Genomic DNA, 16,386 nt, shown 5'->3' with positions numbered 1-16,386 from the left:
CAGGGGTTTGGAGCATGGCTTTAGAGTGGGAATGGCCTGTCCCCGTCATCCTAGGGCTTCGGGTTCCTCACGAGGAGGACAGGAGGAGTTGCCCCGAGGCTGTGAGGATTCAAGGGGACCTGCCCGGGGCTGTGGCTGCTCTGTGGCAGCTCTGAGGCTGAAGTGTGTCCTTGCCAGCTGCTCATAACCCCGGACACTGAGGGTGAGTGACTCATTCTGCTTCCCGGTACTCTTGGGGCTGGACACAGGCACACACATGTGCACACACATGCCCCACGTGAATCTGTAGTCCTCGGGGGTTGGAGGTGATCACATCTTCAACCCCCAGGTGAGGGCCACATAAGACCTGGGCCTCCGTCTGGGCCAGAAGGGCAGGACAGGCCTGCCTCTGTACCCTTCAGCTGCACGCTGGGGAGCCCCGGCCCCGCACAGTCAGAGGAGGGTGGGCTGACACACCCCTGAACCCTGGGTGGCTGGACGCAGACCTCAGACTGGGGAGGTGGGCACAATAGCCAGCCCCCAGGCCTGCTAAGAGGCCAGACAGGCGCCAGCTGCGGTTTCTCCCCAGGCCCCTGCCCCTCCATGTCAGTCCCTCCCTGTTCCCACCGCTGGCCGGCAGGGCCCAGACGCCGTGTGCCCCTGCGACTGGCTCACACTTACCTGCCCCCTGACGAAGCTGAAGCCTGCCAGGCAGAAGGCCAGGAGGCAGAGTGGGAGGAGGCCCCGGGGCCCCGCCATGGCTGGTGGGCACGCTGTCCAGGACAGAGTCGGGGCGTAGGGAATGAGCTCTAGGAGGCAGGCACAGCACAGGCAGGCGGGACGGGGCGGGCAGTGGCCTTAAAAGCAGCCCGGAGGCCCCGCCAGCTCACCCCCACAGGAACCCGCCAGGATTTCCTCCTGCGTATCAGCAGCCTGCAGGCGGAAGGGAAGGTGCTGGCCACTGACCCCCCATGGGCGGCCTGAGCCCTGCTCGGGGCTTCCCGGCTGGGACCCTCCTGGCATCACAACCTGGAAGTCCAGGCCACCATGAGCCCTGGGACCTGGGCTCTATCAGAGGTTCTGAAGCAAATCCAAAGGCACACGTGAACGAGTCCCCCGCCTGCGAGCCCAGTGTGTTTCATTCAGAGGCTCTTGGGGTGCTGGTCGGCGGAAGGCAGGGCAGCCCCTGAATGGGTCTGTCTGTTCCTGCCTCCACCTTTCCAACTCCAGGGCGCTCATGGGGCTCTGACTCGCTACAGTCACCCTGCTAGCCCACCAGACCCGCATCCCCTCACCAGCCCCAGCCACTCCTGAGCCGCTGGTCCTGCCCGCCAACCCCCATCCACCCTCCCTGCCTCCCTATCTGCCCTCCACTCAGCAGCCCATGCTCAGCCAGCTTGCTGCAGCACCTCCAAACCCCTCTCCAGTTCAGGCTGGTCTCTCTGAACTCTCCCCAGACAGGTCTGCTCCAGCCGCGCAGGCCTCTCTGCTCCTTCAGTGAGCTCTCCCGGCATGTGCTGCTACCCTAGATTGTCACACTCTGGCTCCTTCTCACAGGTGGTCTCAGGTCAAGGGCCACCACTTCAGAGCGCCTCCCTGGTCTCAGCCTGCAGGTGGCCCTGCACCTGGTTCACCTGGCAGCACCAGCCACCAGCTGACATTGGCTTGTTTCATTTGTCTCCCCTGGAACATTGGCTGTGGAAGAGTAGGGGCGCTGTCTGGCTGATTCGCACAGTGGATGCTCAATACACGTGTGCAGAAGGAATAAATGAATGGAGGTGGCTACTTTTATGATCCCTCTGTTACTGGTGGGGAAACTGAGGCTCAGAGGGGCTGGGTAGCTTGTCTGAGGTAATCAGTTTTCATATCCAATCCCAGGGCTACTGTCTGAAGCCACCGCTGCCTGCACAGCCAGCACCCCCAAGAGGTGCAGTGGGCCCAGGCTGAGGGCCTCTGCGTGCCAGGGCTGCACGTGGTGGGCCTTGCCTCCAGTTGTCACTACCCCCAACTGCAGATGGCGTAACAGTTGGGGAGACAGGAGTGGGCCAGAGCCCGGTGGCCATCTGTAAATGCTTTGGTAAAGGCCAGGTTGGGGAAAGTTTCTCCTCCCCAGCACACCTCCACTCCCATCAGTTTGGAGGGGCCTTCAGGCAGGCCTGAGATCTGGCTGGGATGGGGGTTGCAAGGGGAGACCCTCCCCACATTCCCCACACCCACAGTCTTCCTGGGGGTGAAGGGTCCTCCAGGCAGGACCCCCACTCTGCTGGCACCAAGGGAAACGGGGGAACAGAAGCAGGCCTGGGACCCAGGCTGGCCACGCCACCCACCTCTCCACAGCCCTGCCTGGCCTGGCTGCCCCAAGGTCCTGGGGACTGAGGCTCCTGGCTGGGCCAGGATGAGTTATGTGGGGCTCATAGGCCCTGCTCTGGCAGCAGGAATGGGGTTGGGGAAGAGTGTGGCATGGGGTTGGCTACCAAAATCCCAGGTCCTACCTCAGCAGGCTCCCTGAAGCAACCCTCAGGGAGGGGCCCATGAGCCTCATGTTTCAGGGACATGAAGACAGACACAGACGGGTATGTGCCCCTCCCTCCACTGTCCACCACCTGGGTCCACCTCCCCACAGACCTCCCCTGCTGCCATTCAAGGGCCACCCTGGTGAGATGCCCCGGCCCCCACCAGCCACCTCAGACTCTGGGATCTCTCTGTCCTCCTCGCCCCTCCCCCACTCCCAACAGGGGTTGTGAGACAGGTGGGGTTGGGCCCAGGGGTGACTGACACACAAGACCTGCAGGACAGCCTGAAGAGGGTGGCATGCCCTGCACCCAGGCAGAGGGGCAGCGGCTGGTGTGTCAGGGGTGCCCTGAGGAGTTTCTTGTTTGCCCTGGGCTCATGGTTTAGCCACAGCCCAGCATGGCACTGTCCAGAGAGGCCATGGCCCTGTCATGCCTCCCATGTTCCAAGAAGCATCTGGCTCCTGGAAGGCTGCTCCTTCCTTTCCCCCAACCCCTCACCCTCCTGTCTCCAGGGCACCCTCCCTCCCCCATGTGACCACACCCTGGACGGAAGCCCTGCTGGGATCCCAGTGACCCTTGGTTTAGAAGATGCAGACGGTGTCAAACTCTGCTTTATTGGAATAGAGAATACAGGCAGCAGGAATCACGCTTGGTGCTGACAGCTCCAGGTCCCCTGCCCCCACGGGCTCTCCCACTTGTCTGGATCAGGGGAGACCTCCACTTTGAAGAACAATATGGGGTGGGAGCTTCCAATGTGCATTCTGCTACCAGCCTCAGGATTAGCAGCAAGATGCCAACAGCAACAGCAACAGCAACAAAGGACTGGACTCGACACTTCAGGAAAGGACGTGTAGCAGAGAAAGTCAGACCCACAGTGTCACGTGTTAACAACGGTCCCACAACAGCAGACACGACACTGGTGTGCACGGCTGTACCACCTGCGGGAGGCTGACAGCACACCGACAGCCCTGGAGGGGCCCGGCATTCTCACTCCCAACATGAGAAAGAATTAACACGACACACACACGTTCACATTCTCTGCGAGGACAGTCAAATTAAGGTACCAAAGGGAGGATAAAACATTTTTAGAGAACACAAAAGCCTGCTGCCCTGCCCCAGTAGGCGTCAGGCTGGACACGACAGGCTGGCTGTGGCCTGGGCTAGCCGGTGAGCTCGACAGGCAGCTCACGGCCACACAGGGCCTCCCACTGGCGAGCCAACAGCGAGATGAGCTTCTCTCTGCTCTCAGCACTGGGGACAAACACCTGCCACTGGACTTCACGGCCCTGGCTGGCTCTAGCCGGGCCACCTGGCACCTCCCCAAAGTGGTCCAGGGTGACACTGCCCATGAGGTCATGACCTTGCAAGTCATCGAAGACGAGGGTGAGGGCCTGCGGGTAGGTCTGGTAGCCCATGAGCACTCGGTCCAGGTCCCGGACGCGGCGGCCATCGTCCAGCCGGTACCTGTCTCTCTGCGGCGGCTCTTTGGCAAACTCGGGCAGTGGGTAGTGGACACAGTCCTCATCCAGGAGGAAGATCTCGGAGCTGGTGAGCAGGAGTGTCTTGGGGCGCAGGGGGCCCCTGCAGCACCCAGGGGGTGGCATGCCCACCTGGAAGGCCTGCACATACAGCAGGATGCTGAGGGCTGGGGCCTTCTCTGGCTCAGCCATCTTTTGGGCCACAGTGAACGTCAGGTCCCCAATCTCCTCCTCACTGGGGTAGGTAAACTTGACGCGACTAGAGTGGATCAGCTCGTAGTTCTCCATCTTCCCTGCAGAGAGATGCCACCTGGGCTGTAGCCTAGAACCGGCCCCTGGTGGGGCTGGGAGCACCAAGGGCCCCAAGCCAACCGAGAGACCCCGGCATGAGACAGGCAGGAGAGGATGCTCCAAGTGTGGGGCCCACAGGCCAGGAGCCCAAAGCAGGCACTGGAGATGTGTCTGCCAGATGGTTGAGGGACTGCTGGAGTGGAGACTCTGCCATCGAAAAGCCCCACATAAAACCCTGGCCAGCTAAGTGAGAAAAGAGAGACATAGAGGCAGAGAGGGTTCTGGGGCACAGAGAGCCACCCTGGGGCCCATGACGTCTGTCCAGACAGCCTGTCTGCAGCCTGAGCTAGACAGGGGTACCTGTGGTCTTGTTCCCAAACTCGGAGTAGAAGTCCTTGTCAACAGGCTCCGGCGAGGGCGTGCGTTCCAGAGAGGACAGCACGACCATGAGGTGCTGGAGGAAGCAGTGCGTCAGGTAGCTGTCCCGCGTCAAGCACGTGACCACCTGCATCGGGGTGGAACCTGCACGAGAGGGGGCTGGTCAGGGCCACAGGCCACCGCTCCCCAGCCCTATCCGTGCCCCTTAGAGCCACCCCGAGTCCCTAGCAAGCCTCAGCCCAGAGGCCAGGGCCAGGAGGGCCCACATAGGAAAGAATCATGGGGCCCAGGAGGAGGCCATTCCTTCAGGCCGGAAGAGCTGAGGCATTTTTCTGGAAGGGGAGACAGAGACATTAGGCAAAGAGCTTAGCTTTCTCTCCTCAGGAAATGTGAGTCAGAAACATCCTGCCCGAGACCAGGGCCCACTCTGCTTCTGTCCGGGCCAGCGCTTGCCGCACACCCTACCTCCTGCTCCGAGCCCTGGAGCGTGAGTTCTGCTCTCTCAGCAGTTCCTGAAGCTGCTTCCTCCCGCCCCGGGTAAGAAGTGGCTCTTGAGCACAGAGATAACTGTCTATGACAACCCACCCACGTACGGAAGGTGGAAGCCCACTGGTGATGCTGGCCTTCACCCGAAATAGGACAAAGCACAGAGGGTCACCCACCCGTCAGCCGGAAATGCTGGTCGAAAAGCCCCACATTGACTGACTGCAGGTCACTAAGCTTTAGCACGAAGCACTGGGAGATGTGGAAAGGGCTGTTGTTGTAGTCGGTGTTTTTCTGATGCCAGAAATCTGTGTGATGGAGAAAGGGACAGAGGGAGGCGGTGGCAGGCAAGCACAAGGTTCCTAGGTGTGCAGCACGTCCAGCAGGAACAGGTCCTCTTGGCTGGCCTGGCTTCCACCCATGCAAAGCCCCATAGGCAATGCCCTCTGGAGTCTGAGCCTCTTCCAGCTCAGGGGAGTCACCAGGTCACTGGCTAGGGCTTCCTGTGCAGCCCCAGGGGCAAAGGCTGCCTAACCCCTTCTCATCACAGGCTGTTCCCAAGCAGTCACCAGGCCCTGGCTCAGTGCATTCTGCGCTCACATCTGGCCATGGACCCCTCCCTCATGACAGCTCCCTTCCTCAGACACGGAACTCTCAGCCCACTGCAGCCAAGTCGCTGACTGCTGCCTGAAGCCACACAGCTGGCTCCAGAGAATGACCCCCCAGGCCTGCCCCAACCACACACTCCAAGCTCCTGAGCCCCAGCAGGCCCTGTGCCTACCCTGCAGTGGCTCTGAGAAGTAGCGGCGGAGGCCGTCGTGGAGCACAAAGTACACAGCCTTGGTGGAGAGCAGCACGCAGGCGGTCACCTCCAGTCCTGGAGTCTGGTAGAACACCACCGAGGACCACATGAGGTGCCTCAGCTCCTCATTTTCAACCTGAAGACGGGGGGCCGCCTGTCAGCTCCACCACCCTAGCAACCTGCACATACCAGGGACATGCCCACAGCTTCCACAAGGAGACATGGGAAGCCCCTCTTGGCTCACCAATGAATCCGTATGCTTCAAGGCAGAGAGGAAGAGAGGGGTGGGAGATGGCTGTTGGTGGGAGGTCTACCTGGGGCTGGAAGTGGCACAGGAGGTGGTGACACAGCACAAATGGCCAGGGGAGGGCAACTCAGGACCTCACTGCCCAGGTCCTCAAAGCTGTGAGCAGCTCAGCTGAGGACTCCGACATCAGGGAAGTCCAGGGACCTGAGGCTGACCTGAAGCCAAGCTTGGCCTCGCCCTCAGGACTGGCCGTGCCATAGCTGGCACCCACACCTGGGCCGCTACCTCAGCAATGCTGCTGTGGAAGAGCTCGATGATGGCGCTGCCCCGCAGGCTGGCGACGTGCCGGAGTGACGGGCAGGCAGGCAAGTGCGAGGGGATCTGATTCTCCTCCGAGGTGGCCTGGATGAGGTGCTCACTCGGGTACTGGGCAGGGGCCTCGGCTGGGGGTGGGGCTGGAGCTTCCACTGGCGTCTCCTCTGGGACCAAAGCTGAAGTTGAGGCCTCTGCTGGGGCCGGAGTCTTCACTGGGCTTGAGGCTGAGGCTGCTGCAGGGGCTGGAGCTGGGACTTCCGCTGGGGCTGGGGCCAGAGCCTCTGCTGGGACCTCCTGGGGACGCTGGTCATTGCTGTATCCCCCGAAAAACACCACATTAACAGCGGACCCCAAATGAAGATTCACATCGCATGTGCAGCTTCAGAGTGAGGAGACTGTGTGCATCACACATCACCTATGGGTTACTGGGGACTTCCACCAGCTTCTCTATTGGAGAACAGAACAGCACGGCCGGGCACGGTGGCTCATGTCTGTAATCCCAGCACTTTGGGAGGCTGAGGCGGAGGATTGTTTGAGCCCAAAGTTTGAGACCAGCCTGAACAACACAGCAAGATGTTGAGGTGGGTGAAGCCTAAGGCAGATCCTGGCCCACAGAGCCATCCGTGGGACTGTGACCCTGGAGGAGGTGGTGCCCAGAGGCCATGCTTGGGCCCAGAGGAGCACGGCAGCCAGGGTGACAGCTCTCCTGGCCTCGGTGTGCTGCAGCCTGTTGCTCTCCCACTGGGCAGGCAAAGGTGGGGCAGCCCCCTTGGCCTGCCCTTCATGGGTGGCAAGAGGCTGGGCCAACCCATTTTGTGAGAGGACAGCTTTCCTGGGCTTCTTCTACAGCACTGAGATAAGGAGCAGCCTGGCACCAAACCTGGGGTGGTGATGTAGAGGGAGGCCCGGGGGGGGCGAGGGGCCGGTGGGGGAGGGGGCCCAGCTCTCGCAGCAACTCCCGGCCCACACTAGCCGCAGATGCTGAGATCACACACATGCCAGACCCATGCCCCCGGGGCCCCTGAGAGCTGTGCTTGATCTCACCTGGCCCTGCGCTCGGCAGGCTGGCCATCCGCAAAGGGGCCCTGGGGGCTGCCTCCCGTCCCGGGGGTCTTGGCGATGACCACAGTCTTCAGGTCCTGCAGCGAGGCCCGCAGCTGGTTGTAGACGCGCAGGAAGTGGAACTTCTCGTGGGGCAGCACGAAGATGGCAGTGACAAAGCGGTACCCCACGAGCAGCTCTAGCACGTGGCCATCAGCAAAGGCGCCCCGAGGCTGGGTACAGCTGCGTGTGGGGTCCAGCAGCACGGTGGAGAGCGGCACACGGCTGAGCTTGAAGCTGTTGCGGTTGCGACAGTTGTGGGTGCCACGGTTGGGCATGGGGTTGAAGTCGGCCTTGATGACGTTGAGGTGCTGGGGCGTGAGCAACAGCCAGTAGGGGATGGCGGCGGACTTGACGGCCTCAGAGGGCGCGCAGCAGGAGCGCCGCACGGCTGAACAGAGTGTGCAGCTGGCCCACTCGATGTTGCCTGAGTAGTCCCCCGCGGCCGTCTGCACCATGCGCTTGTCACTGTAGACCAGGTAGACGGGGAAGCAGCCCTGGCTGCGCTCCTGGCAGCCGCCAGCCACCTTGTAGAAGGTGAGCAGCTGGCGCAGGAACTCCTGCAGGCTGGTGTGGCTGCCGTAGAGGATGGGGCTACACAGCATGGCCATGTGCTGGGGTGCAAAGCATGAGCGCAGGTCCGCGTGGAACTCGTGCAGGTTGGCGGCGTCCGAGATAATGAAGAGCGTGTTCTCACTGTGCCGTACCTTGAGCACCAGACACAGCTCCGGCATGAGGAAGCCAAACTCGGTGAGGTCGCCATGCGGGAAGCAAAAGACAAAGCGCAGGGAGGAGAGGATGTGCTGGCTGCTGCCCCGAGACTCCTGGTGCGGGATCTCGAAGACTGCGATGCCGAAGTCGGTGAGCACAAGGCAGGCGGCAAACTGGCGAATACTGCCCTGCACATGGATCAGGAAGCACCACAGCACCTTGAGGATGCGGATGTGCTCCAGCAGGAAGTCCTCGTCCGCGCCCAGGGCCCATTCCAGAGCCAGGCGCTCCTCCTCGGCTTCTTCATCCTCCTCTTCCTCCTCCTCTTCCTCCCCCTGGCCTCCTCCCTCCTCCTCCTCCACGTCTGGGGGCCCCATTTCAAAGTAGCGGTTCTCAGCCACGTCCTCCTCTTCTTCCTCCTCCTCATCCTCCTCCTCGCCCTGTTCACCCTGGCCCTCCTCCCGCTGGTTGGCAGCCTCGATCCAGGCAGGCAGCTGCCGCTCGATGGCCTGCCGGATCAGTGTGCTCAGGCGCTGGATGAAGTCCTGATTGGTGGCCGTGTAGCCAATGCAGGTGAAGGGCAGGAAGATGATCTGGCCAGACCCCGGCACCACCTGGACCTCCGGCTCGGCATGTTCTGGGCTGTGCAGGGAGAGGCCAGGTCAGTGGCATGCTGGGAGGGGCCCCTCCCACCTCCCACCTCCCACCTCCCACCTCCCACATCTGGAGCCCACTGCTACACCCTGACCCTGAGAAACCAACCCATGGGTCTCCCAAGCCTCCCACATGGCCAAGTCAGTTCCCAGGATGAGGGCCCTGGTGGGAGCCAGTGCTGCCTGCTGGAAGGCTGGGTCGCCAGTTTGGTCAGAGTCTATGCTTCTAGGGGCTTGGACCATAGGTGCCTGGCACAGCTATGCCCAGACCACACGAGTTCCCACAACAGAAGCACTCCCATGGACTTCTAAGTCATTCAGTTGCTGCCATAAGCCCCGGAGAGAAGGAACACTCCAGGGCATGAATCTACTTGTCACCCCTGGTGGCCTCCGGGGCAGGGAAGTGGGCTGGGGCAGGTCTTAGGACCTTCACACTTAAATTCCAGCTCTTCTTGGCCACCGCAGCCCTCACATGTAGAGTGGGAGTTAGTAAACTTCTGTAAAGGGTCAGAGTACACATTTTGGGATTTATTGGCTACCATGTCCATATGATCTTCAGCAGCCCTTTAAGAATGTAACTGTCCAACATGGCGAAACCCTGTCCCTACTAAAAACAGAAGAATTAGCCAGGTGTGGTGGCGGGCACCTTGGGTGGCTGAGGCAGGAGAATCGCTTGAACCCGGGAGGCAGAGGTTGCAGCGAGCTGAGATTGTGCCACTGCACTCCAGCCTGGGTGACAAAGCAAGACTCAGTCTCAAAGAAAAAAAAAGTAACTGTTATTCTAGCCAGGCGCGGTGGCTCATGCCTGTAATTCCAGTACTTTAGGAGGCCGAGGTTGGTGGATCACTGGAGTTCAGGAGTTCGAGACCAGCTAGGCAACATGGTGAATCTCTGTCTCTACTAAAAATATAAAAAATTAGTTGGGCGTGGTGGCGTGCGCCTGTGGTCCGGGCTACTCAGGAGGCTGAGGCTGAGACAGGAAAATTGCATTAATCTGGGAGGCGGGGGTTGCAGTGAGCCAAGAACACGCCACTGCACTCCAGCCTGGGCGACAGAGCGAGACTCAGTCTCAAAAAAAGAAAAAAGAATGTAACTGTCATTCTTAGCTCCCAGGCTGTGGGCCACACACAGGCCTTGATTTGCCAACCCCTGGTGTAGGGCAACATGTGCTGAGCAGAGTTTAGGTATTAGAATTTGGAAACAGATTGAAAAGTCCATCTCATCTGTGTCTCTTTAGAGGAAGAAATAGTTCTATAGGCCTTCTGTGAACGGATTTTTAAAAAAACCTGACTGGCCACCCCTGGCCCACAGCAGTGTGTGTGCAGAAGGCTGTGTGGCCAGGCCCAGGTCCCTTTCCAACCTCTTCCTTACCTTGCACCACCAACAGCTCCTGGCACGTCCCTTAAATCATCGGAAGCTGCCTGATGGAGAAAGAAACACAGTCAGTCCCCACCTACTGCAGCCAGCCCCAGCCATTTACTGGTTGCCAGACCCTGAGCTGGGCATTCTGCCCTCCATCACCACCCTGAGGAGGCTCCCCATCCCCACGCTCTACCCTGGAGCCCACTCTGGGACCCAAGGGCAGAGACCCACTTGGTTATCCCACCAGCACACAGCAGGGCTGGGATTCCCACTCGCAACCTAGGGCCAGAGCCTCTCGCCACTCTCCAGGGATCCAGCATCTGACTGCTCCTTGTGCCACGCAAGGGTCCAGGTAGACAGTCTACAAATTTGGTCCGACCCTAACTGGCCAGCAGTGGACACAGCCCTGGCAAGTCCCTCCCAATGGTCTCTGTGCACTGGGGAAGACCTAGGGCTTGGGAATCTCTTGCTGTGTGACCCTGGAAAGGGTGATGGCAGAATACTGTGGAGTACTGAGGACAGACAAGGACTCTGCAAACTGTCCCAGTGTCACAAGGCCATAACCTTGTGCTGCTGCAGAGATGGGGCTGGAGGGAGGCCCAGGCACCAAGCACATTTGCGAAGCACACAGCAAGCACCCTTGCTTTCCTCCTGTCTTTCCTCAGGACAAAGGAAGGGGCCCCAGAACTCTCAGTAACAACCACAGAGGAGGCGCCAGAGTGAGACTGTTTCCTAGACCACCAGGGTGACATGCGGAAAGGGGCCGAGTGGCTCCAGGGGTGCCAGGAAACAGAGAAGAAACCCAAACAAGCCCCCGCACGAGGGTCTTTTGAAATGCCCTCCCCAGGGAAGCCTGCTCACAGGGTCAAGGGCCCTCTCCACCTGCCCCCCTCGCGCCCTGGGCCCAGTGACAGAGAACTGCCTGTTCCCATCAACCAAGGAGGGTGGGGAAGGGAAGGAGGAGGCTGAAAATAAACCCTTAACCACTGGGTTTATCAGGAAGACACTCAACCAGAGACAGGTCCAAGAGAAAGACCGTGGCGCAAAGCAGAGGATGCCAAACCCTGGAAGCATCTGCCTCAGCTCCAGCTAGGCCACTTCCTACTGCACACAACCCCAAGCAGAAGAGTCCACCCACAGATGTATGGTCCCCAGAAGCGGGAAGAGGGCATTACCTGTCCCGCAGGGATGGACTCCAAGGAATCAGAACATCCCTGGGCAATGGGCTGGTGCTCGGGAGTCAGACTGTCAGTGGACGAGAGGCTGCTGGCCAGGGCCTCCTCCTGAACGAACATGATTCCTGGAGAGACCAGGGCGGGTGGGCAGGCAGGGTGGGTGGGGCGGGGAGAGCGGCTGTTCAACAAGTGGGGCTGGGCCCCTCAGGCTACTGGCATGGCGGGGGTTAGCCAGATCCCAAAACCCAGCCACATGGATTATAGAAGAAAATGTTAAAACTGAAATCTCAAAATAACTCATGAAAGAACAAATGACTGCTTATCTAATCTCAGGGCAGGGAGAAGCATTCTGAGAATAAATGCAATGGAAAAAAACTGAGAGATGTGACTACATAAAAATTAAACTTCCACAGACACATTTTTTAAAAACCAGGATAGATCAAAACCAGATGAAATGAGAAAAATGTTTGCAATATTTGACAAGGATTTATATCGCTAGTCTGTAAAAAGTTCTTACAGATTACAAAAATGAGGGAAGGTTGGAAACCCCATTAACAGACTGCAAAGGACGTGAACAGACATTCCGCAGAAGAACGGCCAGCGGACAGAACATAAGAATGCTCACTCTCAGAAGTACACAAAGAAAGGCAAGCTGAAACAAGAGACAAGTGTTGCCTCTCAACTTCTGCCAAAGTCAGACTGACTGTGTGGCCTGGCCCTGACCTCACTGGGCAGAGGCCGGCACAGGCATGCGAGCTGGCCCACCCATCCAGAGAAGAGTTTGGAGGTACATCCATCAAGAGCCTGAAATGTGTTCACTCCTGGAGCATTTTCCCAGACGGTGACTAGACATGACCCCGTCCCCTGATTTGTCATCTCTGCAGGACTCATAGATACACAGGGCACGGGACAATTCACCAGGGGGCCAGCCCTTGCAGGCCTTGGTATCCAGCAGGGCTGCTGAGTCCAGCCTGAGCCCAGCCTGAGCCCACATCCACAGTCCCACTTACCACAGGACGTGCCCACTGACCTGCCCTGGGGCCACCTCCCACGGACAGCAGCACTCTGACCCACTGCGTCCCGTAAATGCATAGTGTTCCTAAACCCCGCTGAAGCTGTTTTATGAATGTAGCCTATCTGGACCTGTTACTCCACCTCAGATCACCTCTAGACCACTTGAAGGTAAAGCCTTTGTGAACATGTTCCTGACTGCCGCCAGCAGGGTGAACACTGGGCATCGGCCGCCAGTCTCACTGAGGCCTACAGGAGCCCTAGGCCTACCTCCACAGCCCAGCATCGCCACAGCCCAGTGAAATGACCCCGAGTCCTCTGAGCCCCACAGGTCGAGACCCCCGACCAGCTCAGCTGCTCCCCGGGACAGGACAACTCACACAGCCTGGGTCCTCTGCCCACAAGCGAGGCAGGCAGGTGGGCCCAAGCTCAAACGCCCCCATGAAGCGAAGCAGCAGGGGGTAGGCAGGCAGGAAGGATGGCAAGCACACAGCCATGCATGAAGCACCCTGATGGGCCACCCTGGGCACCTGCCCAGGCCACTGCTCTCCTGCAATCCACCCTCTGCCTGCTAACGTTCAACTCCTATTCACCTTCGAGATTCACCTCAGACACCACCTCCACTGCAGACCTTCTCTGCTCTAGACAGTCTACAAAAGCCCCACACCATCCTACCCTGTTCTCCTCCAGCACATGGCTCATCCTCCCGCATGGCTCCAAGCTCCCCAGGGGCACAGTCTGGGTCATCTTGAACCCCCTACTAAGGATGTGGGAAAGGGCAGCCCTCATCGACCACCTCTGTGGAGCTCTGGGTAGTGCCAAGCGCCTCCCCAGCATTCGCTCATGCATGCCTCTCGTTATTTACCACATTTCATCAAATCTAAGATGCGGCAGGTGGCGCCATCTTGGTCCTAGCGGAAGGTGTCCACGGGTTTTCCACGACTCCATCTCGAATACCAGCTGGCTGACAGCGACTATGAGACGCCACTGACTGAAAGACGCACCTCAGTTTCAGAGAAGTCACAAGGTGGAAATGCGTGCCTCTTAGAATCAATGAAGTAGGGTGCGTCCACTTCACAGTTGAGAAAACAGCTTCAGAGGGGCTACAAGTTGCTTGAGGTCCCACAGCTAGGAAGCTGGCATGTGAACTCAGCTGACCGAGCCCTGGCTCCTAACCACCTCTCCACACAGCCTCCTCTCAGCCCCTGGGCCTGGCTGGACAATCAACTCTGGCGACCACCCCTATTGGTCACAATCATCCATGGCTCCGACAGCACCTGCCACGACGGGAGGCTGGGTGTTGTCTGGACAGCGCCCCCTTCAGGCAGGCCCGAGTGCCAGTTCCTTCGCAAGCAGGCTCCCTTCTCGGGAATCAGGCTGGAAGCAACAGGCATGGGTCAGCAAAGCTGCTCCCACGCGCTAAAAAACCCTGTCCATCCAGGCAAGACCCAGGAACACGCGGCTGAACAAACACACGGGGAGGCCTCCAAATCAGTGAGAAAAAGACCAACACCTTTTGCCACTACCTCCCACAAGCCCTGTTTGGACCAAGGAAATGTGGACAGGGACAGGGACAGTCTATCTGCTCCCGTCCTGGACCGTGGCCTGTACAAACAAGTGGTCAGAAAGGGCACTCAGCGGATAGAGTGGAGACATCAGGAGAGTCCTTAGGGGTCCGATCTTTGCTGTTTCTCACCAAAAGGAAAGAGAGGTGCACACAAAGACATCCACTGCAGTTTTATTTAAGAGGTGCAAATCTGGAGGCCATGTCCAGAAGTCCAGCGATGGCGGGGACAGACTGCAGAGTGCCCCTCTGCAGAGTGTCCCCAGGGCACGAGGGGAGTGAGGAGGGGGCTGAGCTGGTGCAGAGGCTTCTCCGACAATGTGGGGGGCTGCCTGCAGCTGCAGCCTGGGGACATGGTGCATCCCCACCCATCCAGGGCCTGCTCTTCACTGGCTCCTGCTCTACCTGCCCACTCACTCACTCACTGATCAACAGATGCTGGCAGAAATGGCTGTGTCCCTGGCCTTGAGAAGCAGATGCAGCTCCCTGTCCCCAGAGGCCTACAGTCATATGGTACCTCCACAGGCTCGCTTGGCTGCGCTACAGGAGGCGGCGTCAGGGAAGCTTTCTCACCGTGATATAACCTCCCTGGCTTTTATGTAATAAAATGCAACCAGAAATCCTTAGTCAAGAGTCTGACAGAAGCAAAATGGGCAATCATCCTGGCACCTAACCCCATTGCTCCACGCTCAGGAATTCTCTTCCACATCTCACAGGTGTGACCTCAGTGTGCTGCTCTGCGTCGGGCCTTTTGCCTTAACTTGAATGCTTCTCCCCTCTTCCTGCCCAGTCTTCCTGTCCCTGCTGGGAGGGCTGCTGAGCATTCTGCACCACAGCCGACTCTCCCTCTCATCCTCCGATGTTGCAGTTGCAGCCCGTGTTTTGGCAGTGGTGAGCATTTCACCTCCCCTTCCCGGTATCTTATCCCTCTAAGAGAAAATCCCCACCAGTGGGGTTACCAGGTCAAGGGGTGGGAATGTTTTTCTGGCTCTTAAAACATCGGGTTGAACTGTTTTCCCAAGACCTCACACCAAGTTCTGCGTCTCCAGGAGCCCGGGTAGGCGGCGTCCTTTCCTGCGTGTCCCGAGCCTCGGCTCCACTCGGGACGGCACACCCTCCCCTCTTCCGTGGGGGCCGGGCCAGCAGACACGCTCATGGGACCTGCTTCACTCACTCATCTCCGAGGATGCCTGGGTTCAGAGGTGAAAGCCCTTTGAAAACGCTAAGACAGTGGGCAGACGAATGGGCCTGGTCTTCCATGGGTCCACAGGGACAGAGATGGCCCATCTTGGCCCCACAAACATGGTGTTCTGGGGCTGGGTCACCCCACAGAGATGAGGCAGTGATAAAAGCAAGCTTTTCCCTGCACAGGGATTCGGGCTCCAGACAGTAAAGTCACAAGCCCGGCTTCCTGTAACCAGGAGCCAACCTGCTTGTGCTGCCGGTGAGGGAATGGGTCCCATGAGCCAACAGCCCCGAGCCTGTTCAGAGGGCAGCCTCAGGGCCTGTCAGACACCCTGCGGTCTCCTAGAGGAGCTGGATGTGGGCATCAGAGCAATTGGGAGTCCTCACCAAGCAAGCAACAGCTGGCATCAGGCCAGGCACCCCTGCCATGTGTCCCCCCGCGAGGACCAGCCTGCAGAAGGCACTGCCCTCCCTGTGTCTGACCCTGTTGGAAGCAGGTGCTGGCACCTCTCCCCCAACCCCAGCCCAGCCAGGGGGCCCAGGCAGGGCTGTGTGGCTCCACTAGAAGCAAGATACATACACGATTACCTTGGTTAGAGAGGATGGGCTGGGGCAGGGAGGCAGATGCGGGAGCCACAGTGGGAGGGGAGCTGCTGGGTCTGATGCAGGGGGCAGCTGAGAGCCGGGAGTCTTCACCACCCTGAGGATGAGTGCTTGAGTCAGCCCGGGAGAGAAGAGGAAGCACAGAGCTCCCCAAGGCCAGGGGTGTGAGGAGGGAGCACGACGGTTCCCACCAACCGGGTGGTAAAGATGGTCTCATCATATCCTTAGAGCAGGAACTACCACTGTCCCCAACCCACAGAGAACAGAGAGGCCGCGACTTGCCCGAGGTCATGCAGCCAGGGAGGGGCGCAGCTGGGACTCGGCAGCCCTGAGCAGTCCCATGGCCCAAGCCCCCCCGAACTGGCTCCTATCCCGGCTGGCTCTGCACCACTGCCCTCCCACCTGCCACACAAACCCACCTTCTTCTCTGGGTTGCTCAGTTTGGACTTGACCTCCTTGGCTTTCTGAATTGCTTTCAGCACTTCCACAGTGTCCAGCTCCTTCTCTGTGGTCACTGTGTCATCCAGACAGACCT

General features: G+C 59.3%; 2 protein-coding genes across 13 annotated transcripts in view; both read right to left on the bottom strand.

Annotated features, from left to right (window-relative positions):
* Positions 1-819, bottom strand: part of STAB1 (stabilin 1) — a 28,856-nt gene extending 28,037 nt beyond the window's left edge. For 5 of the 8 annotated variants that reach the window (XM_016941238.4, XM_016941242.4, XM_016941244.4 and 2 more), the window contains exon 1: positions 661-819. In XM_016941238.4, the coding sequence (XP_016796727.3) occupies positions 661-738 (78 nt within the window). In that variant the 5' untranslated portion in view covers positions 739-819. The remainder of the gene's footprint in view (positions 1-660) is intronic. The other 3 variants (XM_016941239.4, XM_016941240.4, XM_054681940.2) reach the window with 1 other exon arrangement.
* Positions 820-3,085: 2,266 nt separating this feature from the next.
* The window catches only part of NISCH (nischarin), a 37,647-nt gene continuing 24,346 nt past the window's right edge, over positions 3,086-16,386 (bottom strand). For 4 of the 5 annotated variants that reach the window (XM_016941245.4, XM_024355493.3, XM_063806832.1 and 1 more), the window contains 10 exons: positions 16,271-16,384; positions 15,837-15,948; positions 11,489-11,613; positions 10,323-10,372; positions 7,531-8,940; positions 6,457-6,799; positions 5,904-6,060; positions 5,302-5,430; positions 4,622-4,783; positions 3,086-4,263 (listed from right to left, as the gene is read on the bottom strand). In XM_016941245.4, the coding sequence (XP_016796734.1) occupies positions 3,653-4,263; positions 4,622-4,783; positions 5,302-5,430; positions 5,904-6,060; positions 6,457-6,799; positions 7,531-8,940; positions 10,323-10,372; positions 11,489-11,613; positions 15,837-15,948; positions 16,271-16,384 (3,213 nt within the window). In that variant the 3' untranslated portion in view covers positions 3,086-3,652. Of the gene's footprint in view, positions 4,264-4,621; positions 4,784-5,301; positions 5,431-5,903; positions 6,061-6,456; positions 6,800-7,530; positions 8,941-10,322; positions 10,373-11,488; positions 11,614-14,221; positions 15,254-15,836; positions 15,949-16,270; positions 16,385-16,386 lie in introns of those variants that run through there. The other variant, XM_016941246.4, reaches the window with a different exon arrangement.

The sequence above is a fragment of the Pan troglodytes genome, chromosome 2 (genome assembly GCF_028858775.2).
Source record: "Pan troglodytes isolate AG18354 chromosome 2, NHGRI_mPanTro3-v2.0_pri, whole genome shotgun sequence".
Classification (NCBI taxonomy): domain Eukaryota; kingdom Metazoa; phylum Chordata; class Mammalia; order Primates; family Hominidae; genus Pan; species Pan troglodytes.
This window is presented reverse-complemented; position numbering and strand designations above follow the sequence as displayed.